Source organism: Canis lupus, chromosome 31, assembly GCF_048164855.1.
Source record: "Canis lupus baileyi chromosome 31, mCanLup2.hap1, whole genome shotgun sequence".
Lineage (NCBI taxonomy): Eukaryota > Metazoa > Chordata > Mammalia > Carnivora > Canidae > Canis > Canis lupus.
This window is the reverse complement of record NC_132868.1, coordinates 33,980,382-34,006,054: the sequence shown is the minus strand read 5'-3', so window position 1 is coordinate 34,006,054 and position 25,673 is coordinate 33,980,382. Positions and strand designations below refer to the sequence as shown.

The following is a 25,673-nucleotide window of genomic DNA, read 5'->3' as shown; positions in this document are numbered from 1 at the left end:
CTCTGAAATATCAGAATACCTTTTGCCTCTTAATTAATTAATTAATTTGCTTTCAGACTTTTTGGACCTCTGCTGACAGGGAGATAGAAGAAGGGGGAAAAAAAAATCCCCCTTTAAACATCCTGTTACACTGAATTACACTTTGGTATTTGTTCTTCCATTTCCTTGAATTATGGCTTGCTGAAATGTCAAGTGGCATTTTACTTTCAGGCAGAGGATCTTTTCAATTTAGAAATATAGCATGACCAATCCTGTACAATAATAGAATGCTGGGAATAGAAAGATTTTTAGACACGATAAAAGGCCCCCACCCAGCCACCCAACTCAATTTTACAGATGAGGAGCTAAAGTTACCCCAGGGTAACACAGAGCATTGTTTCTCTTCCTGTCACACTCCTAACAGAATAAAGGCAAGTGTTATAACACATTCTTGTTTAAGAGTATTTCAGCTAATATACTAATTTCCTGTTCCTTATGACACACTCATTTATTCTTTTTTTTAAATCAGCTTTTCTCTTGAAATCTCCAGCAGTAAGAAGCAAAATTGCCTCTATAATACTGCATTTTTTTTTCAGATGACAATACATCCAAAAAAGGCCTGTGATCTTTACAATTTCTGCTTTATCTAATTCAGATGACTAGATTGAAATAATTTTAGGACTTTATCACAAGCAGATAGTACAGAATAACATCACTTCGGAATTATTGAACTCATTGAAAGAAAAAGGCTAAAAATGTATCCTCGGAATTGGCTTGGCAGGTACATTCTTCACTTTTCCCAGGAACACGACCACAGATCCTCTGTGGAAAACATACAAGTGCAATGTAATTGTCAGCTGGAAAGTGTCCTCCGTGGCTTCCATGCAATGCTGAGAGACTACAGATAATTTTCTCCTTAAGACAATATTACTGTGAAGGATGTACCCTATCCCTAATCAGACTAGTAAATACAAGGAGGGAATCCTGCCACTTCTGGTCCATATGCAAAATATTTTTAAAAATACATGAAAGAATTTCAAGGAACTAAAGAGAGAAAAGCACAGCTGGTGAGTCTGTGTGCAGGTGGGGGTATGTTCGCATGGAGGCATCTTTCAGTAAGAAAGATGGAGATGCAAACAGGAAAAGCCAATAGAAAGTAGAAGAAGCAGGAAAAACAAGGGAAAAGATCAGATGCTTTAAAGCTGCATTCTCATCTTAACTCCTAAGATCCTCTCTCCAGGATAAAAATCTTGGCATATATTATCTTCTGGCTTATACATAAATAACAGGTTTCCATAGCGCTTAAGGTATTGTATAATATTATGTGTGAGAAGTGGGTAGGTGGTAAAATGTCATTTTCAATTTAAGTCCTGGGGAGATGAAGACGAATATAGAATTTAAGAGAGTAATAGAAAGTCCTAATGCTAAGTTAACAGTGGATACAGAGAAACAGATTTTTTTTTCCTTCCTTAGATTCTGCAAAAGTGAAAAGAAAAAAAGGAAGAAATAAATGAGAGGGTAAAATAGGGAACAAAACCCACAATGGACATGCATTTTTCTTCATTTATAGCAATGTTTGACTCTGGACTCACACAGAATTATTCTTCTCTAGAAAAGTTATAGATAAAACGAATGACTCAGATGGTATAACTTTAGAATGTGTCTTTACTGTGAATATTTATTCACAGGATATTTATTTTCTGTGAAAATAATACATGTTCCTTAGGAGAAATTTTGGATGTATAGATAAGCAAGAAGGAAAAAGATGAAAAATCACCTGTCACAACAGTAGTGCCGACCCTTAGGCATTTCCAGTTCCAGGCAAATAAGCAAGTATATAGCAATGTGTATCTTATGAAAACAGAGACTAGCATACATAGTTTATAACCTGGTTTATCATTCAAAAAAAAAAACTGGGAGTACATTTCCGTGTGAATTAACAGAAGTATCCACAGACATCCACATCTCTAATGACACTCTAGGGACTTAGGAGTTTTGTAACCATTTCCTTTCTTTCAAGCATTTAGACTGTTTACCAGTGTTATCTGGGAAAGCATTTCTCAAACACCTTCATGCATACATATTAGAGTATCCAATGGCCTTCATCATTAGAATAGATTCTTTAAAATGGGGTTGCCGAGTCCAATATTTTGAAGGCCTGTGGGTCATCTTGCTAAGTTGCTGCCCTGAGACCTTCCCCCACCAGCAGGTACCTGGAAATGGCTGCCTCGAAACCAACACTGGATGTTGTCATTGTCCTAAAACTGTTGCCATGGTATCTTCTCATTGTTTTCAGTTGAATTTTTTGATTATTTGTGAGACTGAACTTCCCCCCCTCCCACGTGTCTATTAACCTTTAACAATTTAATAATGAACTTGAAAGAGGTATTAGACATGCACTCGACTGATTCCTGTCATATCTTTGAGAGAAGCACATCCTAGACTCTTCTTGAATAATTCCTATGGGATGCACTCACCATCTTAAAGATGGCCTTCTCTGTTATTGAACCAGTCTTTATTATAAAATGACTTTAATGTTAAGTCAAATCTATTCATGCATAGAACTCTCTCTCATTGACCTTCATTCTTATTCTAGGGCAACAAAGAGCAAGTCTACTCTACCTTCTATTATCTGACACTTTTCACCTTGGCTGCCATTTAAAAAATGGGGAAAGGGTTAATTATCAGAAAGCAGGAAAAAAATAATCAGATGGGAAATGAAACAAAAATTTCCAGTAATTTCTCAGTAAGTTTGTGTAAGACAGAAGGCATGCTTAAAATTGATGTTTCTTAGACGTGAGAAATTATTATGATGTTCTAAAGTCCTTATTATGGTTAGGAGGGAATTGATATTTAATATTATTTATATGCTGTTGATTACCTAATTATCCTGCCAGTAGATCTTCTGTGAGAAATTAAATTAGAGAATTTATGGACAGCTATAAGAAAAAAATACACAAAACATTAAAATCGCATTTTAAATTAGGCCTTATATGACATAAAACACTTGGAGGATTGAAAGTCTACTTTTGCCAACAATCTGTGGCAATAATCATCCTTTGCCCATGTATAACGAATGAAAGCAAATGAAAGTTTACTCAATTTTTAAAATTCGAATCTTAAAAATATTAGTACTGCAAATGATTGTTTTTGAAAGTACCACATCTCCTTATTTTTTTGTCTCATCATTCTGATAGTTCCCAAGAGTATTAGGACTGGCCATAGGGGTGATGGAGCTCTCTACTTTGAATGGAAAATATTTTCGTGTTTTTGGTTAAAGTGATAGTAGTGCAGGGATCCCTGGGTGGCGCAGCGGTTTGGTGCCTGCCTTTGGCCCGGGGCGCGATCCTGGAGACCCAGGATCAAATCCCACGTCAGGCTCCTGGTGCATGGAGCCTGCTTCTCCCTCTGCCTATGTCTCTGCCTCTCTCTCTCTCTCTCTCTCTCTCTCTCTCTCTCTCTGTGTGACTATCATAAATAAATAAAAATTAAAAAAAAGTGATAGTAGTGCAATACTTACTGCGCTCCTACCATATTCTAGGCACTGCTCTAAGGTCTTTATGTATTTAACTCATTTAATTGTCCCTGAATCTTTAGGAATGGTTACAATTATCATCCTGATTTCATGACTAGGAGAGCAAGGCAGAAAGATGGTAAGTGATTTGCCCAGTGTCAACCCACCAGCAAGAGGTGAACCAGAAATCCCAAAGCAGGCATTCTGGCTCCAGAGCTAGGGCATATTGCCACTGCTCAATACTGCCTGCCCAACAAACATCATGTGACAATATTGAGAAGCTATTGGTTTCTGAGCCAAGTGATCAAATATTTTGTCAAATTCCTGCTATGCATAAGCCACTACTCTGGGCACTTTCACTTTCCTTTAATGCCTAGTAGGGCACTTGGGGACTTGTCACATGTCATTCTTCTCTTCTATATCCTGAACCAAGAGGGGAGAGATCTTAGAGCCTTTCTTTCTCATAGAATTGATGGCAAGGCTGCCAGAGCCCATAGTAGGCCCTCCTCCAGCATCACCATGTAAGACCTTTTTGTAAAGTTTTAACTCCCTCTAAGCCCTTTATTACATTATTCTCCATTTTCATCTTCATCCATTAGGAGTATTGGAATTTGGGGAATATTCACCTCTTTTTAATTGTGTCCACATTGTCATAGTGACCATTCCCCTAAATGTCAAATGTCTATGGAAAGGAAGTAATAAGTTAGACTTTGAATGTGGAGTTGACTCTGCTGTCTAGTGGTTCATAGAACTGCCCTTCAGTTAGAACTTTGTCATTATGGCTGTACTTCCTCGTCAGTCATCTCAGTAGTACAGTTTGGTGTGATTCCCAGGAGAGCCTCCTACTTTATGCCTACACATTTCCCTCTGTGGATTTAACTCCTCAGGGGAGGTAGGCAAAGTGATTGTAGTGTCACTGGATGAGAGAACCAGGAAGCAAATTGCCTAAAAGCAGGAGAGAGTTCAGAGTGTCTTTGGAAAATAAAGGTCTGGTTTTATCTAGTCCAAAGGTAGACCTCCCTACTTCTAGGCCTCCCTTTACAGTTTGTACCTCAGTTTATAACAGTAATACTTCTCTGGGGGAAAAAGTATTAACCTAACAACTGTAAGCCATAACTATACTACATTCCACCCTTCCTGTACCTACCACTAACTTCTAATTGTTAACAGATTCTCTTACTATCTTAAAATGACTCGAAGGGTGCCATCATAGTGGTTTGCCAAGCCCAGATGGTGGCTAAATAATATGTTCTGATTCATGAGGGATTGCACATTGTGAGGGAACCATTCCAGTGTGCTTTGGGGAAAAAATGCCACCTGCTTCAGTCTTTGGTTGCCAAAGATTCCCTTAAAAAAATCTATAATTCCAAATAATTTATGTAGACACTTCACACTGTCAAGGAAATAGAGCTTAACTTCCATTGTCATCCACCTGTTAAGTATAGTCTGTGTGTGGAAACTAGCTTCCAAGAGTAGTATATGGAAAGGAAGGGAAAAGTGACTTTATAGGGCAGAAGCTTGGCAAACACAACCTTGACCAATAGTAAGGTTAACATCAACAGTGATAAGACAGGTTGATAGCATGTACCCTTGATAAGATGTAATGAGAATAGCACTTCATCTCCATTGACTTCCTTCCAACAACCCATAACCCCCCATCTAGCCCTAAGAAAAACATCAGATAAACATAGATAGAAGGGCATTCTACAAAAAAGAAAAAAAAAATCTGACAAGTATTTTTCAAAACTGTCAAGGTCATTAAAATACAAGGAAAGTCTAAGAAACTGTCATAGACTAGAGGAAGCTAAGGAGTATAATGTGATTTCTGGGGACAGAAAAAAGGACATTAGGGAAATCCTAATAAAATGTTGAGTTTAGCTAATAGTCATGTATCAATATTGGCTTCTTAGTTGTGATAAATGGTAATCTGTGCTATACTATCTTGACAACTTTTCTGTAAATCTAAAATAACTCTAAAATGCAAAATTTATTTATGTAAAAAAACTCAATCAATAAATTGCTACTTAAACCTATATAAATAGCACACAATATTAACTTTGAGATGCATAGACTTAATTTCACTTGTATTGATATTTTAAACTCTTGAGTTTGGGAAATACAGTCCAAATAGAGCAGAGGGAAAGGAAGGAGGGAAATGAACATTTATTGAATAGTGTTATTTATTAGGCACATCGCCTAACAGCCATCTATCTCCTCTCCTTTAAAACCACAATGAGAATCTCATTGTGTAGAGCAGGAAATTGAGGCTGAGAGTATAGGAAACCTCTCAAGGTTCTCCAGCTACTCAAGAGGCAGCCTCCAACCTACAGATAAAAGGGGGTGAGAGAGCAGTCAGCAGGAGGAGCAACAGATGCAAGGAAAGAAGGCAGCAGGGAGAGGGCAGGCTCCCCAGGGGCTCTGGTAATTGTGTGAAAAATGGGTGTGTTTTCTGACCTGATGCCTCTAAAAAAAATACTAATATAACTTGTCACTGTAAAGGGTAGAGGTCTATACAGTGAATGATAACTATAGTTGAAACCATTTCCTGTTTTCTGACAGGAATTATGTACAATTGTATAATGATGTCACCCCCTGTGTTTTACTGATAACACTGTTTCCTTGGATTCAAGCTAATCTAAAGTTTCCCTATAGATTCATATGACAAGTCTCAAAAATGCTGAGGTTTTTTTTTTTTTTGTTTTTTGTTTTTGTTTTGTTTTGTTTTGTTTTGTTTTTTGTTTTTTTTTTTTTTTTTTTGCATTTTGGATACCATAAGTGAAGATCCAGTCCTCACACTGGATAAGTTTTTGACACGTACCACCAGTTAGCCAGTATAATTTATACACAAGGCAAGAATAGTGTGTGCTTCTGTGAAATTTTCTTCTGCATAATTTTTTCTCTGACCTTCCAGTTGCTATGGGAATCTTTGCTTAACTAGCCTCCTGGCCTCTCTGGCTCTTACCCTTTTATATCATCACCTGGCTTGCAGCCATTTTATTCAAAGAAATGACTTAATTAGTGTAAACAAATGTCGACACTTAGGTCCACAGTATAGAGGGGTTTTTTTTTGTGTGTGTTTCTTTGTTTTGTTTTGTTGTTGTTGTTGTCAACAGTAAGATATATATTTAAAGCCTGAAAGTCCTATTCATCCTTTTGTGGTTGATATTTTATTTTATCATGTATTATTTTCTTCCAGTGTCAGACCATCAGAAGTCATACATTTGGGTATAAAATATAAGGAAAGAAATATCTTTAAGAAAAAAGCACATAACCTTTACAAGGGTGAAGTTGTACAAAAACCATTCAGTAAGTAATCACTCTTGACATATTTTTATAGTGTTATTATTTTATAGATTGGTATGAATAAGACAAATAGCTACTCCGTGTGCCAGGAATGCTGGTATCCCTTAATAAATGTGAAGGTAAGGTCCTGTAATCTCTATTTAATGAAGGAGGAAAGTGAGGCTTAGAGACATCAGCGACTTGTCCAGGGCTGCACAGCATATAAATGGCAGAAGTTTAAGGTCTAAGCCAGAGAACACACATAATGTGCCCAGTATAGTTTCTAAAAGAGAGTCGGCATGGAACATCAGTTCTCTCTCAAACACTCATAAGTGTTTAAGAGATGAAAATGAATAAAAATTATTCTTGCTCTAAGGAAGCCCAATGTAAGTTTAGTTTGGGCTAACCAGAAAAAGAATTATATATAAAACAAGTAACCGTAAAAGAGAACTGATATCATACTGAAGGATATTATTTAGAAATGTAGTAAGAGGGGCACCTGGGTGGCTCAGCCAGTTAAGCATTTGACTCTTGGTTTCAGCTTAGGTCATGATCTCGGGGTCCTGAGATCCAGGCCTGAGTAGGGCTCAGCGGGGAGTCTGCTTGAGGATTTTCTCCCTCTGCCCCTCTGCACACGCTTGCGTGCTCTTTCTCTCTAAAATAAATAAATACATCTTAAAAAAAAAAAAGAAATGTAGTGAGAGTGATTTCCAAAACTTCGTCATATGAAGATATTTTACTCACTGCCAATCTTGTTTTAAACGTATATCTGAGGGGTAGCTGTACTTTCATAGAGTAGATACATTAATTTTATTTTATTTTTTTTAATTTTATTTTTATATTTTTTCAATTTTAATTTATTTATGATAGTCACAGAGAGAGAGAGAGAGAGAGGCAGAGACACAGGCAGAGAGAGAAGCAGGCTCCATGTACCGGGAGCCCGACATGGGATTCGATCCCGGGTCTCCAGGATCGCGCCCTGGGCCAAAGGCAGGCGCCAAACTGCTGCGCCACCCAACATTAATTTTAGAATTTCTACTGAAATTTTGCTGTCAAAATGTATATCATTATTTAATATTCAATGCACATTTATAAACTAATCTACAGGATCACATTGGATAATATTTGTAAAGTACTTACAACAGTGCCTGGCATACTATAGAAACTTAATATAATTACTAATTACTAATGTTATTATTATTATTACTACTAGTATGCCTTGGAGCATGACCTTTGGGGTGCAACATGCTTGAGCTGAAGTCCAAGGTCTGCTATTTACCGGTAAATTCAGGCAAGTTATTAAAGTATCTTGAGCCTCAATCTCCTCATCACTTAGAAGTGCATAATGACACTCTCCAGGTTCTGAAGATTTCTCCTTTGGTTTGACATAACACCTTGATTCTTAAAGCATGTTCCACGGCCAGCAGCATGAGCATCGTCTGCAACCTGGGAATGTACATTGTGGGCCCCCATCCCTACCTACTAGATCAGAAATGGGAGTCATGTAGAGACAAACCCTCCTGGTGATGGAAATGCCTGGTTTAATTTGAGAACCACTGACATAGCACATGACTTGTCCCACACAGAGTGCTGAGTGTGTATTAGTTGACTTTTCCTGGATACCGAGCCACCATGACGACAAAGGCACAGTTCCCACCTTTGCGCTGCTAACAATCAAACAAACGTAAAATCACATCTTGAGTGAAGCCTTCTCCCTTTAGCCCAGGAAGCAAAAAAAAAAAAAAAAAAAAGGAAACTTTTTCCCATTGTCCAAGACTTTGCTTTTAAGTGCACGAATAAAAGAGCTTTCCTTTCCATCACCTCACTGTGTGCATCTGCGGCACAGGAACACAGCTCTGGTTTACGTGTTAGCGAAATTAAAAGGTACCTGCAAATTCGAAATTTCAGATATGTTGTGAAATACTAAAAACAAGATTCCGTCTGACAAAAAAGATGCAGTTTCCTGGTAGATAAAAGAGAAACTGGAGCTCTTCCAAAACTGCAGAACACACATTTTCAAGGGAAAAACAGCGAAAGAATACAGAATAAAAAATAAATGAAAGGGGAGCCTTGAGTTCCTTTTGGTCCCTTTGAATAAAAGGACCGTGGATTTATCACGAACAGCTGTGTTTATAGGGTTTGCTGATGGCTGCAGCTGTAGCAGCTGAGTAACAGGAAGGTTAAATTTTAAAAAGTTAACTTGGAAATGGGCTAGCTCCTTCTGAAGGAATTAATGATTCTGTACTTCTTTCGTATCCTCCCCTAAAACCTACTGTTGGGAAGGTGCATTTAGGTCGTTAAGCATCAGAGACCTGAAAGAGCTGCCTGAAGTGAAGAAACCAGCTTTTCTTCTGGACCTGGAGAGATACTTTAGGGGAAAGCCAGAGGAGGAGTGCTCCCAAATTCCAGAGCTTTCATCACTCTCTGAAAGTGAGTCGTCAGCCATCATATCCTCCCATCCTCTCTCCCCCTTAAACTCAACCACTCAACATCCCCGCCCCCAACAACAACAACAACAACAAACCCCACTAAAGTCAGAGAGCATGGGAGTAACATGTTGGCCTTGAGGTTGCCATGAAAGGAAGCGTGGTTTGCCTGTTACGATTTATAGCTCAGCTGCTGATCTGTGCTCTCAGAAAGGGCAGCCAACAGGCTGGAACACATAAAGAGAGTATTTTTATTTTGTCACTCTCCTGAAGTCGGAATGCCATGAATATATTTTATGAGTCTGCCACGGATGAGAGTCCCCCCACCCCCCAACAATCTTCATTTTCCAATCTGATACCAGAGACAGAGATATCCTAAGAGGGCTTTAGACCAGAGCCTCTGACAATCTGCTTTTGTTCTGTTCGCATGGTGCACTATAAATAGAGGCTACTTAACGTGCATGGGATTAGAGACTTCCAGCTGCAGTGCTGGGCTTAGATAATGGGAGGACGGGAAGCTCAGCCTAGAAATATGTGTGAATGATCTCAGAAGACTCAGAAACAAGGTGTGCAAAAGCGTGCTCTATTTCTCTGATGGTTATGGGCTTCCAGGTTCCTAAGAATCTGAAGAAAGGTTCCTGTGCAGGAATCCTCCCCGCAGAGATTGGCCCTGGGGGGAGTGCAGGAAGCACAACCTGATTCTCAGTGAGGCACTCAGAAAGCATATGGACACTGCAGGGAACTCATTTAAAATAATTAATGAAAAGTGCGAATTTCCAACTTGTCACAGTCAAGAGATCAGAACTACACTCGAACCATCTGAGATCTGTGCTTTCTAAACTTTTCAAATCCTCTGAGAGGAGGGTTCAGCATCATCCTTGAGAAATCATAACCCTTGTAGGAGGGAGGCGTTTCTTATGTCCACACTGGAGGAAGTGGAAGCCTCTCATCTTCCTGTGGTTCCCTATGGAAAAGGAGAACAGCTGGTCAACAATTTTTTTTTTTTTTGAAATTCCACTTGTAAGCAAGGTACAGCTGTCATTCCTCATTGCCATAGTTTCCAGTTGAATTGTTATCAGCTTCCTTTGCCTTTACTCAAGAGTTTTTCTTCTCTAAACTTATAATCATTTATTTGGTCTCATGAGGATCATCTAATGGTTTCTGCTCATTTCTTTTAAAACCATGAATCCATAAACTTCGGGGCTCTACATAAACCATTTTGTGCATCTGACAGGGCTTTCAGTCTATCATCCTGCCCGCCCCCACCCCCCTGGATGATTCATCTTTTAAGAATAAACATGGAGAGTGCTTATCTTGTCCTCCTGAGTCACACACAGAAGGGAATCTGGGGAACAGACAGGAAGAAAGGATCCACAGAGCCAGGACAAAGTGTAGAGACACAGAACCTGCACAGGGGAAGAAACCAAGGTGGAGCAATCAGAACTGAGGGAAGAGAAATAGAAGGCAGGGAGTATGCCCATGCTGGGGAGTAAGAAAGTGGGAGAGGTCAACGGTGAGGGCAGCAAACACCTCTCCTCAGTGGTGCAAGGTCCCGTGCTCCCATGAGGAGCCTTGTACATTCTGCAGCAAGAGAATTCTTCCTTATGGGCAGGTTGATGTGCATGTGGCCAGGTGTGGCATAGGTGGCTGGATGGACATGCCTAAAATGCTCTCATATATTTTCAAAGAAATTTTTTTCTCCTTGATTTTGCAATATAACTTTTTTCTGTAATTTCCACAGTTTTTTAAAAAGATGTTTTCTGCCCCCCCTTTTAAAAATAAAACCTTTTCTTCTTCAGCTTTTCATCCTCTGCTTTCTTTTCAATATTGAACTTAACTGCCTTTTCTGCAAGTGAAAATAGAGCTAGCTTGCTTTCTTTCTTTCTTTCTTTCTTTCTTTCTTTCTTTCTTTTTCTTTCAAGTTCTACCAACTTAAAGGAGAGACATGCAGACTTTGAGGACAGCCAGATGCATGACATGGGACGCTAGGTTCTGTGGAAGCACCAAGGGAGAAGCCAGATGAACTGTAGCTTGGGGCATAGGAAGCAATGCAGAGTGGTGGTCACATACTTAGGATGCGCAGGAGTCCACGGGGTGAAGGAAGAGGAAGGGGAGTCAAGATCAAGGAAATAGTGTGAGGAAAGGCACCTAATGCATGAAGTAGGGCAGAGGCCCTCGTGATTCCGAGTTGACTGCACTGGGAGACTCTAGGTAAGTGAGTTTGACACACCTGAGTAGAGTAGAGTTTAGAATGTGTTGAGTTTGAAGTACTGGTGTGCTATTTAGAAATAAAGGTCTTGAGGAGGGCAGAGGACTGTAACAGGCCTAGTGTAATATCGTAGAGTCTTTATCAGATACTGCAGGGATGTTTGCTCATTTACGTGTTTAGCCTTTTCTGAGGTAGATATTGAAGGCCTTCTCTGTGCTGGCCCCTGTGCTGGAGGCTGGAGACAAAGAGTTAACATGTGGAGGCCCAGCCTTAAAAGATCTTGAAGACTAGTTGGCAAAATAGATAAGGAAATTAATAATTGTGTTTTACAGCAAGAGCTATGATAGAGATCTGCACTGGCTACTATGGGACCATGTGGAGATTCATTGAGGGTGTTTTGGGGGAAACCTGATTATGTTGAGCTAGATAGTAAAAGTCAAGTTGTTATCAGTCAGGTAAGAAAAATGGGGGATGATATTTCTGGCAAAGGAGTAGCTTACGCAAATGTAAGGTGGTATGAGTAACGAGGACTAAGGGAGCTACACATAGTTCCAAGTGGCCAGGTTCTAGAAGGGGCATGATGAGAATTAAGGTTAAATAGGTAAATGGCAGCCAAATCTGGGAACACTTAATGTACTATGCTAAAGAGCTTGGAATTTATTTTATCAGAAATGAGGACCAATTGGAATGTTTCAATCAGGTATTCTGAATTATTCCATTTTATCTCTTCTATTAATTCTTCTGTCTTTATATCTCTTTGTATTATTCTTTTTGTGATTGTTCCAGAGGGTATAATACTTATTTCTGTGTCATTTAGTCCTTCTTGTAATAGTAGGCTTCCACAAAAATTATTTTTCTTCAGTCTGAAGAAGGTTCTGCAGTATTTCTTATAGTGTGGGTCAGCTGGTGAGCTTTTATGTGTCTGAAAAATGCACTTATTTCATTATGGCTTTGGAAGGATATTGTCACTGGTTTTAAAACTCTAAATAGGATATGGTTATTTATTTATTTATTTATTTATTTATTTATTTATTTATTTATTTATTTCCTTTCAGGTCTTTAAAGATAGTGTCCCATTGTTTCCTTGCTCCCAAATTCCTGTTTAAAATTCAGCTCTTAATATTACTGTGGCTCCTTTGAATGTAATATCTTTTTTTTTATTTAAATCTGACTCCTTAATAAAGGGTTTTCACTTTATCCTTACTTTTGAGTAGCTTTATCATGATGGATATAAATATACTTTTCTCAGTATTTATATTGCTTGGAGTTGATAGGAATTCTCAACTGAATGTTTTTTCAGTTTTGGACAATTCTCAGCCATTATCTTTTCGAATATTGTTTCTTTCCAATTCCCACTCGCCTGTCCTTTTGGGATTGCAAATATGCATATATTAGACATTCTATACATAATAAATATTTCTTACATTCTTTTCTTCTTTCCATTTTATTTTCCTCTTTGGGCCTTGAGTGCTTTATATTGACTTTGCACTCACTAATCCTGTCTTTGCCAGTCTGCTCTTAAACTCATGTGATCAATTTCAGATTTCACATATTTTTTCAGTTCGAGAATGACATTTGAATCTCTTTTTATATAGATTCTAATCCTCACTTAAAACATTCATGTTTTCATCCATTTTGTCTAAATTTTCTGTTTTCTTTAACATACTTATAATAGTAATTTTAAAGCCCTGACCTGCTAACATCAATATCCGGATGATCTTGGGGTCTGCTTCTACTGTCTATTTTTTTCCTCATGATTATTAGTCACATTTTCCTTCTTCTTTGCAAATCTTGTAATTTTTGTACAAATTTTTAATTCTATGACGGAAATTGTGTATATAAAATGTATAGATACTGAAATTAATGTTGTTTTCTCCCAGAGATAGTTTACTCTTTCTTTAATTGGGAGAGAACATGAAGGGCACATCACATTAATTCAATTAGGAATTGAGCTTGGTCAGTGCTTGGTTACAGCTTTAGTTAGATTTAGTCTACTTCTGATTTCAAATGTCTGTTTTAAGCTTCACCTATTATTGGTATATCGTCTCCTAAGTACTGCAAGATTACAGGAAACATTACTTTGCCTCTCCAGTCCAATCTACAATCTCCATCACCCTAGCATTCAGAAACCATCCTGTGGGGAATACTCACTGTAGTTGTGGGATTTCTCTGGATTCCAGTATATCATACCAACCCACATAGTCATCAAAACTCTTCTGATTTTACTTTCCCTTAGAAAAGTCTCTTTGTCTATGGCAATCCGGTTTGTGGACATGATGAATCCACAGAGGGAATTAAATATTTGGCAATCTTAACCCATCTAAGAAGGGTTTTACCATCTTCACAATTTTAGTTTGATAATCTTTGCTTCCACCACCCTCTGATGTGTTTAAAAATATTATTTCTACAATTTACCTGTTTTTGTTTTTCTGTCTGGTACAATGAGAAGGATGGTAGGACCTACCACTACCTATCTTTTATTCAGAAACTTTATTTATTATTATTTATTTATTATTTATTTATTCAGAAAGTTTATTCAAAACTTCTGTTGAAATGTTTAAAACAGGAAAGTGACATGACCAGTTTTGCATTTTAGAAAGCTTTCTGGAAACTGTGTCGTAGATGCATTATAATAGGGCTAGACTGAAGGCAGCATATTGTACTAATGGAAGCTTGTTGTTTGCAGCCAGCTATCTGCTTTTGAATCCTTGCTTTGCCTTCTACTAGTTGTTTATATCTGGAAAAATTATATAAGCTGCCAATCCCAGTTTTCTTATGTAGAAAGTGGGGCTAAGCATACCTGATTTTGAAGCTGTGTGGGTAAACTTTAGCACAATGACTAGCACATACTAAGCATCCATTGGATGGCATTTGTTATTATTTTGAAGATAAGGAAACCCTAGAAAGGAAGTAACGGAGTTGAGAAATGTTAGGGAGAGGGAATTTCAGGGTTATTGCCCTGATGAGATGTGAACATGTGTATGACTATCATGTTTCTAGCTTGGAAAACTATGTCCAAAACAAGACTAGGATTTTAAGAGAGGAAATACAGGAGGAGAAAGATGGTTTAGAGTGTTTTCAAAATATGCTGAGATAGAGGTGCTTGTGGGACGTCAACAAGAAAAGCTAACACTTTTCTGAGAAAGTGATTATAGTAGGAAAGAAAGACAGAGTGGTAACTGAAGAGCAAGTGCAGGCATGTTTCAGAGTTTATGTTATTGTTAAGCTCATTTTTTTAGTTTTTGATATAATATAGGAGCATTATAGAATACTAGCTAGTAGGAAGTAAAGAGAATTCTAAAGAACCTGGGAATATCAGACCTGAAGAACGGCCACTACCCCTCAGAGCTGAGACAGACCAAGGAAGATGCCCATCCAAGCTAGGGCTGATACTCAGACCTCACTGGAGGGGGCTTATCCATGTGTCACTGAATGGTAAGATGGCAGAGCTGCCGCAGGTGTAGTGTGTCAAAATTCTGCTCTCCAGTGACATGGGAAGCCATCCACAGGGAGGTGCTACATCTCAAAACTCACTGCAAAGCCACCAAAAGAGTACAAAGGGGGGTGTTCACAGCAAGGAATCACTCTGGTAGACCTCTGCTTACTTCTTAGGGTAAACAAGGAAGTCCTACACCAGGTAGTGCCAGACGAGTGGCACTCTGCTGCAAAGCCACCCGAGAAGGTGACAAGGAAAGCTGCTGGTTCTGGGCTCTGGAGTAGCTATGCTTGCATCATGGGAGTCTAGAGCTGCAAAAGCCTTGGTGGGGACTTGGTACTGAGGGAATCATGCTGTAGGAGTCTAGTGCTAGAGAAACTGCCCTGCAGAAGCATGGTGAGAGGAGACTCACTTGGAAGAAAAATCTACTTCTCCATTGTCCCTCTAGCATTCTCTTGTGACAGGGATCAGCATCAACCAGCTGGCAAAATAAATATTTACAGGGTTCTAGTTTATTATCACAAAGGAGGCAGTGGAGAGTGGATTTGGAGCTGAGGGGCAATATATCAATAACTGGCATATTATCATCTTACCTATATTTTCATGCCCCCCCCCCCCACTCTTGGCCCTTTACATTCTTTTGTGTCTTTTGAAATTGCATTCATCTTTCCTAAGGTATTAATAATGACTATGGTTGTCTTTTGGGAGAATTTCCATTTATAAAGTGAATAAAACTTGGGAGACTCAAAGCAATAATGGTATAAAGGCAAAATTCCAAGCATACACTTGGCTTCAAATCAAGACTCCACCCCTTGCTAGCTATATGACTTCGAACAAGTCAATTACACTCCCTGTGCCTTAGTTTCTTCAACTAAAAATGGTCATCATATTAGTTACCATCCTCATAATGTTGCTGTGAGCATTAAGTGAAATAATTTAGGTGAAGTGTGTAGCCTAGGACCTGACACCTAATAAGAATTTCTTTACTGATAATATTTTATTGTTATTATTCCATTATTATTCTACTAAACAACTCTATGTTACAGAAATTATCATTGTCCTTATTTTCTATATGAGGAGTCTGTGGTATAGACTCTATGGCATAGACATAAAGAGTTTAAGTCAATTCTCTGGTCTGACATAGCTAATAAGAGGTGGTTCCTGCATGAGAAGTGTCCATGTTATTCAGTTGTCCATGTATATTTCTAGGTGTCATCTCCCTCGTTCAAATACTGTTCAAATCATATCCCCTAGGCAGACTATTCTTATCCTTATTTCTGAAACCAGCCATTTTACTATAATATTACCTATTTTTATCACTTTCATTGAAAAATTGTTCATCTCCTTTTCGGGAGGATGCTGCTAGATTGAAAAAAAAATATTATAAAAGGGCCCTTAACAAAAATCTCAATTACCAACATATCCCCCCTCCACATTTTCATTACAACAGCTTACTTAAATCTTTGGGCTGCATTTTCCACGCACTTATGCAATCCCCATAATTACAGCGTGTGGAAGGTTATTTGGCAATTGTATGATGAGGGGCATCCTGCCAGACTTACTTTCAATATTCTAAACTATCACTTTGGAACCCAGGACAGTTTTCAAACACTCCATAATCCCCCAGTGACTTTTTAGTCTTACCTACTGGGTTTTTAATGTCCTTTTGTATTCTCTTTCTTTTCCTTTCAAGTTGAAACATCTTTCATACTCTCTCTTTAGCTTCCAAGTTGTTCCCTGTGGGTTCTCAAACAGCTTGAAGCCCCTCTTTGATATCCCTTATTCAAAAACCTGGCAAGGACTTAGAAGTGTCTCTGGGTCAGGTTTTGCCAATAAATTCCCTAGAATCCATTCACACTGTATGTGTAAAATCTTTAAAATTTCCAGTGTAGAGAAAATGCTGCATTAGTGACAGCTCACGTGAATTGTTTGTTGTTGTTGTTGTTCTGTCAAAGACAAAGTGAATGGGACAATTAAAGACATGATTTCATTGCAGGCTATTGCATAGGGAGAATATTTGTTAAAGAGGAATGCCTCAAAGAAAAGGAAGTGGGCTTGAGCTGTTACAGGGGTAGGTTAGTGATCCAGGAATCTTACTAGACTTTTGGGGAGGGGTAGAGAGGTCTTATCTCAGAGTATGAGAGAAGACTTATCTGTTATCTGCAGAGTTATCTGTCTCCAAAACTCAAAAGCATGGAGGAGTTTCTTAACCACCCCTGCTTTCCAGGAGTACAGGGCTCAGTAAGGTTCAACATTGTCAGTTCCCTGGCTTTTGTTCAAGAGAAAGGAATATCACTTATGGAAAAAGCCAGAGGTGATCATAAACTTCAGTGGGGGGACAGGAGGGGAACAAAGCAGGGTCTCAGAAGTGGTGTCTCACGGATTCTTGTTGATGTTGCTCCTATAAAACCAGTTGAAGCATATGTTTGAGTTGGTGACAAAGGTCAGTTGTTCTGGATCACTGATATTGTGGAAAATTTCTTACTGGAACAAAAAATTAAAATTAAAAACCCATGTATAGATATATTCATTTTAAGTAAGAAATGAAAGATTGTTATATGTGATGTACTCCAGGAAATTTTAGATAACTAAAGAATGAGCGTAAACAAGAGACATCTTGGAAGTATAATTCCTTCCTATTATTTTTATCTTTATATAATAGCTCTAAATCATCCTGAGAAAGACACACAAACACACACACCAAAATTTGGGTCCTACAAGACAGACATGATTAATATGTGAAAAACATTTTTTAAAAAGTTCAACAGATGTTCCACATATGTCATCAGTGAAATGCAAAGTAAAACATTAATGAGATATCACTGCTCCTATTAGATTCCTATTAGAATGGCCAAAATCCAGAACACTGACAGCATCAAAGGCTGATGAGGATGTGAAGCAACAGGCCCCTCATTCATTGCTGGTGAGAATGCAAAATAGTACAGCCACTCTGGAAAGCAGTTGCAGTTTCTTACAAATGGAAACATACTCTTACCACATAATCCAACAATCGTACTCTTTGGTGTTTAACCAAAGGATTTGAAAACTTATGTTCACACAAAAGCCTGTGCATGGATGTTTAAAGCAACTTTATCCATAATTGCCCTAACTTGGAAGCAACTAAGATGTCCTCCAATAAGTGAATGTATAAATAAATTGTGGTACATCCAGGTAATGGAATATTATTCACTAAAGAGAAATGAGCTATTAAGCCATGAAAAGACATGTAGAGGAATTTTAAATGAATCCTACTAGATGAAAGAAGCCAACCTGAAAAGCAACATACTGATCATTCCAACTATATGACATTCTGGAGGAGGCAAATGGTAAAAAGATCAGTGATTTCCAGAGAAGGAGAGAGGAGGTGAATAGGGTGAGCACAGAGGATTTTTTAGGGCAGTGGAAATACTCTGTATGACATTACAATGAGGAATATATCCATTAATCTTTTGTCCAAACCTATAAAACATACCACCAGTAGTGAACCCCTTAGGTAAACTATGTACTTTGGGCAATTATGATGAATCATTGTAGATTCATCCTCAGGGGCAAAAATGTACCATTATGGTGAGCAATGTTAATAAAGGGGAGGCTATGCATTGGTGGGGACAGGGGATATATTGGAAATATTTTTACCTTCTTTTCAATTTCATTTTAAACCTAAAGCAGCTCTTAAAAAAATGAGTATATCTGTATAAACTAAACTCCAAATAAATTAAAATAAAATTGAATCTTTAAAAAAAAGGTTCAACAGGTCCTGAACCACAATCATTTAAGAGAGACATGAAGACAGTTACAGCATTTTGACCAGTCCTCACCACCTTGCCAACATGCCATTGCTTTGCTAACTGATGTTACTCAGTGATGGCTAAATTGAATGACAACTTGGCACTACTGATCTAGAGTTTAGACTCAGGAATTCAAAGCTTGGTGTCAAGATATGGGCAGTTGGTAATAGCAAGGGCACCATCTGTGATCATGTTAAAAATGTAGCATCATCAAGGCTCCAACTCAGATCTATTGAATCAGAATCTACATTTTAACAAGATTTCTGGGTGATTCTTATGGACATCAAATTTTGAGAAGCTCTTCTCTAGAAGACTTAGAATAGGACTGAGGGTGTGAATTAAAAGGTTTTCAGGATACTGAAACTGAACACTTATTATTATTGAGACTGCCATCAAGTCCTTTCTCACCACGGAGCCTGTGAGGTTTTTGCCGCTATTCTTTGCCTGATACAGTTGGTTGCTAATCAAGGGACAAGGGAAGCATCAGATGACAAAAGATTAACTTTGCTTTATTAAGTTCATAGGATCATTTTATTTCTGTGAAGATGTTTTAATAGCTTCATGACCACTACGTCTTTCATTTTCATTACTTTTAAAACACCTTTTGGGTATCATTATAAAAAACCTTGTTGGGAAGCCAGCTACAGAATGAACTGATGAATATATAAATGTCGTATTTTCCCAGATAGGAAATAGTAAGTGTAAGTGGTTACTGATAACACTAGATGTTGATTTTTAAGGGCTGTGATAAGTGGATGGATATATGGATGTCTGACATAGAGAGCTACCTTTCTTCCACCATTACAGAGCCTTCACGTCTCTGGAATGCAAGAAATCCAAAGTTTGAGAAGTGAGCCTATCCTTTCTCATTCCTGGAGGTGTCTTCATTCATTTGTTCATTTATTCAACAAGCATGTTTTTGAACACTTCCCATAAACCAGACACAATGCTGGGTGCTATGGGCTTATGAGTTATAATGGCAGACAAGGTCTTTGCTTTTGTTGAATTTATCACCTAGGGGAGAGACAAATAATAAATAAGTATAGGAAGATAAGTTTGGATGGTGATATTAATTAGAAGTATGAAGAAAGTAAAGCATGATAATGTGATAAGACATGACTAGGGGAGCAGCTGTGAAGGTCCCTCTGATTTTGGGGCTGAATCCTGAAAGATAAGAAAGCAGTCCCATGAAGTATTAGGGACAGACTATTCCAAGGATAGGGAAGTGTAAAGGTACTGAGTTGCGAACAAGGTTGATGTGTTCCAAGAGGAGAAAGAAAGTCACTATTGCTGGGGTAGTGTGAGATAGATCAAAACTGGTACAAGACGAGGTTGGAGGGGGATAGGGATCAAGTCATGTGGGGCCATGTAGCCTGGACAGAGAATTTGGGTTTTAAGTGATGGGAAGCCTTTATTTATTTTTATTTATTTTTTAATTTTTTGGTAAATGGGAAGCCTTTAGAGGCCATATACATTAGCCGTTACTAGCCCTTCTAAGTCAGCTCCTCTTCAAGATTATAAATTGTTGGCTCAGAAAGCAAGAAGTTTGAGATTTGACATACCACATAACACCTATATGGGAATTGAGAGTGCTTTAAGATAAGCTATATATTTGAATAAACATAGATTTTCTTTACAAGGAATATCCAGCAGCCTCTAGTCACAAACCACCAGAACCTTGACAAACCAGTCTGTCTGTCTCATTAAGAACCACTTTGCTTTTCACAATTGTCCTGAGGTCAACAATGTACTTTATGGCAAGTGTACCAGTCAGGGTTCAGGGGAACAGCACCAGCAGGCCCATATATTGAAATTCAAGACAAGGAATTTGCTAATGGGATTGTGGGCGCTGGTTGAGCAAGTCCAAAATGAGTTGGGCTGAGTCAGGAAGGGAAGATCATGGCAGACTGGGCATAGGCTAAGCTATCGTCCACAGGTAGGGAGGAGAGGACAGGATCAAACTCCATGGGTACAGGCAGAAACTATTGTCCAATGGTGGATTTTTATTTCCTCTCTTCAGGAAGCCTCAGCCCTACTTTTGAGGTCTGCCAACTGATTAAATCTGGCTCACCCAGATTATCCAGGATAATCTCTTTTACTTAAAGCCCATTGATTAGGGACTTTAATTGCATCTGCAAAATCGCTTCTGAGCAACACCTCGATTAATGTTTGATTGAATAACTGGGAACTTTAGCCTTGCCAGTTAAGACTTCAAGAAAGCGAGTTATCACAGCAAAGTTAAAGACATTCCTTTAGAATCTTAAACAAGTTCAATAAACGGTTAACGGTCTCTTGGATGTATCGCACAATCTATTGCAGACTCACTCACATTATCATATGACAACATTATGCCATTGACCTAGCAGATGTTGTTACTCTGAATAGTAAGATGAATTGGCTACTATTATCCCTTTAGAAGGTGTTAGGTGAATGACATCATTTTTGCGACGTAAAAGAATTTGCCAATGAAGCCAAAAAGGTTGCTTAATGGGCCTCATCTACAAAGATCCCTGTGAATATTAGTAGCTGCTGGGAGTTTTAATGTTCCAGGTGGGAGCCAGACTGCAAGCAGGGATCATTTCTGGGGAAGCATTTGAGGTGCCTTTCCAAAAAGAGATCTCAGAAGAAAAGAACCCAACTCTGCAAAATTCCAATCGTTAGCTGAAACTTATTTTCTCATCCTGAATAAATAGCTACTTTTATAAATAATTATGTAGTTGTAATTTCACATTTTTTTCTTAAAGAGAGCTTTCCAAATTGTAGGCTTGGGGCCCAGGAAAAAGTGATCCACCTCTGCATATCAATCTATTAACATCTGTCTTTTAACTCAAAAATTTTTTTTGGTAACACTGTCTCCCTTTAGATCTGCAAGGGCCTATCCATTAGTTGTTGGTTTAACTGTCCTGAAACCCAGTCAATTATGGTGAAATTTCCTCATCTAGTTGAGAGACATATCTCAGTAAAACAGCGAGAGTTTATTTCAAAAGGAGCTCTTCTTTGCTGTCACAGTGAATCTCAGGAGAGCTCTGAGGCATTCAGAACGCCTTGTGATTCTCAAATGCTAATCTGCAGTCCTGTGGGGCATAAGTGACTACTAATGTACAGAAACCCATAGAGTTGTACTGCTGGTATTAGGCAAATGGAAAGTATTTTCATTTGTAGCTTTGCTTAGCAGGTAGTTCGAGGTTGATTCATTTTTGTCCTATTGCTAGAAAAAAAAAATACACACTCATCAAGTACCAGAACATATAAAAAATTATCCAGTGAGAAGTCTCCCTCCCTTCCATGACATGGGTTTGTCCAGTTCCCAGTATCACCTATTTCTGGCATCCTCTGCTATGAGTTTCTCTGAATCCTCTGAGAGTTTCTGTATGCATTGATGATTTTAGATTTTTTGACCTCTGCTCTCTTTGGGTTTTGATGTGCCTGCTATACTTTTCCAGTCCTTCTATTTCAAATTTTTTGGAATCACTTCATTTTAGATGCGTGTTGGGTTTTGCTTTTTGGATCCAACTAAGAAAAATCATTTTTATCATGAAATTGAGCACATTTATTAATATATTAGACATTTTGGTTTTATATTTCTCACACCCTTATGACATTTCTTGTTTATTTGTTTTTTAAGTTTTCACTGGATCTGTAATTTTTTCATTGGTTTTATTTTAAGAGGGTGCTATATATTTGTTCTAATGGCACCTTTGTACTCATTGGTTTATGTAATTCTTCTAGCCCTTCAGTTTTCTAGGACAGTAACTATTACATCCATGCTGACTGATGGTAAAATGAGCATGTTTTTTCATTCCTCTCCTTCTCTTCTCTTACCTAATTTTATTCAATAATTTGATCTTCCTTTGGGATTATTTTATTTCATTAAATTTACTTATATGACTATTCCTTGACTTGTTGGCTTAAGCCCCTTGCATCTTAGCTGATTTATCATGAATGAAGCTTCTTCCTTCTTATCCCTCCAGTTTTTTGTTAATTGCATCATTTCTACATTGTCAGGCATGTGGCTTCTACCTTCTGTTTTATTATCTCAGACTTCAAATTATTTTAATCTCATGTCTACATTTAAAAAATATTCAGGGCTCACCACTAAATCTTTTTCTGCATTTTCCTTGGTCACTTATCAGTTTGCTTTGTAGTAATATTCTGGAAAAGCTGTCTTAGAAATACTAGTCCCTGAATTCCCTGCAGGTTGAAACTGTAACTTTTAGATTTGTGGCACAGCTTGGGTGTGTTTCACACCCACACCTCCTGTGTTCTTTCCTCGATTTTCTTGCTGATGTTGCTCTACTGTCTTTGGTACTCATCATTACCCTGAGGAGAGCTAATGTAAGGTATCCATTTCTCTCCTTTTACGTGACTCAACTATTTTGTCTAGCTGCCAAATGATTCCCTTTGAAGTCTAATAATTTTACTCCAATATGCTTTGTTGGACTATTCTGACTCTGTCATTCCTGGTACCATGGTCTGTCTTTCCCATTTATGTCAGATGGCCTCTCATTGAAGGAAAACTTCATCCATGATGCCTTCCAGTATTTGTTCTGCTTTGGTGTTCTTTCTTGAGGACTCATCACAGTGTTGTGTTCATTGGATCTATTTCTTTTTCAGTATCACTTTCCTCTCTCAGGTCTTCTCTTAATTTTCATCTTGTTATATTTATTTCTTTTATTTGTAAGCTCCACTCCCCATTGTGTTACCAGTCTCTTCTCACTGGAGAGATTTTTCCTGAGTTGTTCCAGGTCACCTTCCTAACTTCCTGGTTTGCCATTTCCTGACATCTTTCACTTCTGCTCTGTGATCTCCCTTTACAGAGGGAAACACTCTTTCAAGTTTCAAAATGTAATTTGTGACAAAGTGTTTAGTAACAGTATATATCTGGCCAATGGCAGCATTTTTCCAGTGGGTCTGTGTATTGATTACTCCTGCTATTTTTAAAATTTGTTTTGTTTCTAATTTTGCTTATAGTCCCCTATGTCCATGCTATACCAGTTGTTTTTTTTTTTTTAATTTCCCTTCTTAATTATTTAATCTTAATGAGTTGGATTTTTTAGACTTGAAATTTGTAGTGGGTTCCTAGGGGAGAGCTTGTCATATGGGGTTGGAATGGCCTTAAGTTTTTACAACCTTCAGGGGCAGATTGTTTTTAGCAAAACATAGCTCATGTGTATGATTCTTTATGTAGCCCTGCCTCATCTGTTTCTCTGAAGACAATGAGGTGCTGTGGAGGGCTTTGGCTTCTAGCCTTGTTCACCTCTGTTAACATCTATGGATATGAATGAAGGATAAAGCATTTATACTGCAGGGTGAGCCCTTCACCTTTAGTGAGTGTCTTTTTGCTAGAACTTTTGAGATGCTGTTGATACTGGTCTTCTTACACTTTCCATACTCCTCACTTTAATTCACGTGACTTTTGTCCAGTCTCAGCTCTTAGACCTCCCTTCTTCATAGTTTGCAGGCTGCAGGTTACCTCTGTCTTTGGGTTTTACTCATGAGGAGACTGTCTGCCATATTATTTTTTCTCATTTTTCTGGTTGTTCTCATATAATATCCAAGAGAAAAAGGGGAAAGATATTGACTCATACGATCACGTTTGTATGGTAAGTGGAGAGAGTTCTTTTTTTTTTCAGTCCAAATATATAAAGATGGCACTACACTGTGAAGTTGTTCAGTGTTTATATAGTTTATTTCATATTTCTTGGGCTTTGCATTTAAAGTGTTCTTTTGTCCTGTTCCAACCTTATTCTCTATATATTTTGAACTTTGGTCACATTGTACTGAATTATTCAGAATTACCTGAATAGTAGCTCTTGTTTCTCCGTACATTTTTTTTTCACTTTTTTCCCTCTAGTTGATATTTCCTTTCCCCTTGCCAACTCTTCCCCACCTCCATGGTCCTTATTATTAGTTAAAATCCTACCTGGACTTCAATATCTACCTCAAATAGTATCCCCTTCTTAAAGCTTTTCCTCTGATTTCTGCATATTACTATAACCTCTTTATATGTTTAAACAAAATTTATGTTGCTCATATTTTCTTAGAACTGTATCTTATTGTACTTGATATTTTGGTTATTTGGGCACTGTTCCTACTTTCTACCAATTGGAAGAAAGCCTGTGGCTTAGTCATATTTGTGCCCCATTTATGTCTGAGCATAGAACATTGTGCATAATATACATTCAGTAAACATTTGTTGAAATGATAAAATTAAGCAAAAGGCCAAAATTATTTTCTTGAATGCATGGCACAATTTCCTCCTACTTCTCACTGATGCATAATATAGCCACTCATGGGGATAATTTGGCTCTTTTTTTCTGAAACCACAGATCCCTGCAGATCAAAGTATCTTACAAGGACGTGATTGCAGATGCACTTGTTTAGTCATGCAGACAGTCAAACTGTGTTTTGATTATTTTAATTGTCTTATTTCAATACAGAATAATTTGTTCTTGGCTTTTTATGAGTCTTTGATAGCTGTTAAGTAGATTAAAAAGCAAAAATGGAAAACACAAGCTTCTTTAGTCTTCTACTGTGAAATGGTGGATCTCTATCATGGTATAAATACATTAATAGAACAAACTCTGTTAAAATTTAACATTTTAATTTAAATTGAAGTAGAAGGAATAACAGGAGCCTAAGATAAAATTCCCCCGAATACGCTCTTGGTTTTAGAAACACACAAATTTTCAGATGAATTGAAACAAGAATTTTCTCCCCACTATTTCATTTAATTGGGTCTCTTACCAAGTATAATTTCCGTGTCATTTTCTTCATCATTTTGTAGCTTTGAAAGCTGTATTTGATGAGAAAAACCTGTTCCCCAAAGAAATTCTGGATCGTGAACGAAGAGCCAAGCAATTATGTCAAGAAACAAGTAGCGAAGTGAAGATAAAAAGAAATAAGAAGTAATTATAATTGAAAGAGAAATAAATATTTCATTGTCACATGAAGTATGAAGATAAAATGCAGATAAGGAATCAAGAATTCTGTGCCTTTCTTTTATTTTACATTTAAACTTCAGGAAGTTTTGTTTTCA

At 37.8% G+C, this 25,673-nt stretch overlaps 1 protein-coding gene across 1 annotated transcript in view; it reads left to right on the top strand.

Moving 5' to 3' along the window:
- WDR49 (WD repeat domain 49) overlaps positions 1 to 25,673 on the top strand; it is a 130,756-nt gene extending 105,083 nt beyond the window's left edge. Inside the window, exons 16-18 of the mRNA XM_072808153.1 lie at positions 6,690 to 6,799; positions 9,059 to 9,205; positions 25,422 to 25,673. Coding sequence (XP_072664254.1) covers positions 6,690 to 6,799; positions 9,059 to 9,205; positions 25,422 to 25,546 — 382 coding nt within the window. The 3' untranslated portion in view covers positions 25,547 to 25,673. The remainder of the gene's footprint in view (positions 1 to 6,689; positions 6,800 to 9,058; positions 9,206 to 25,421) is intronic.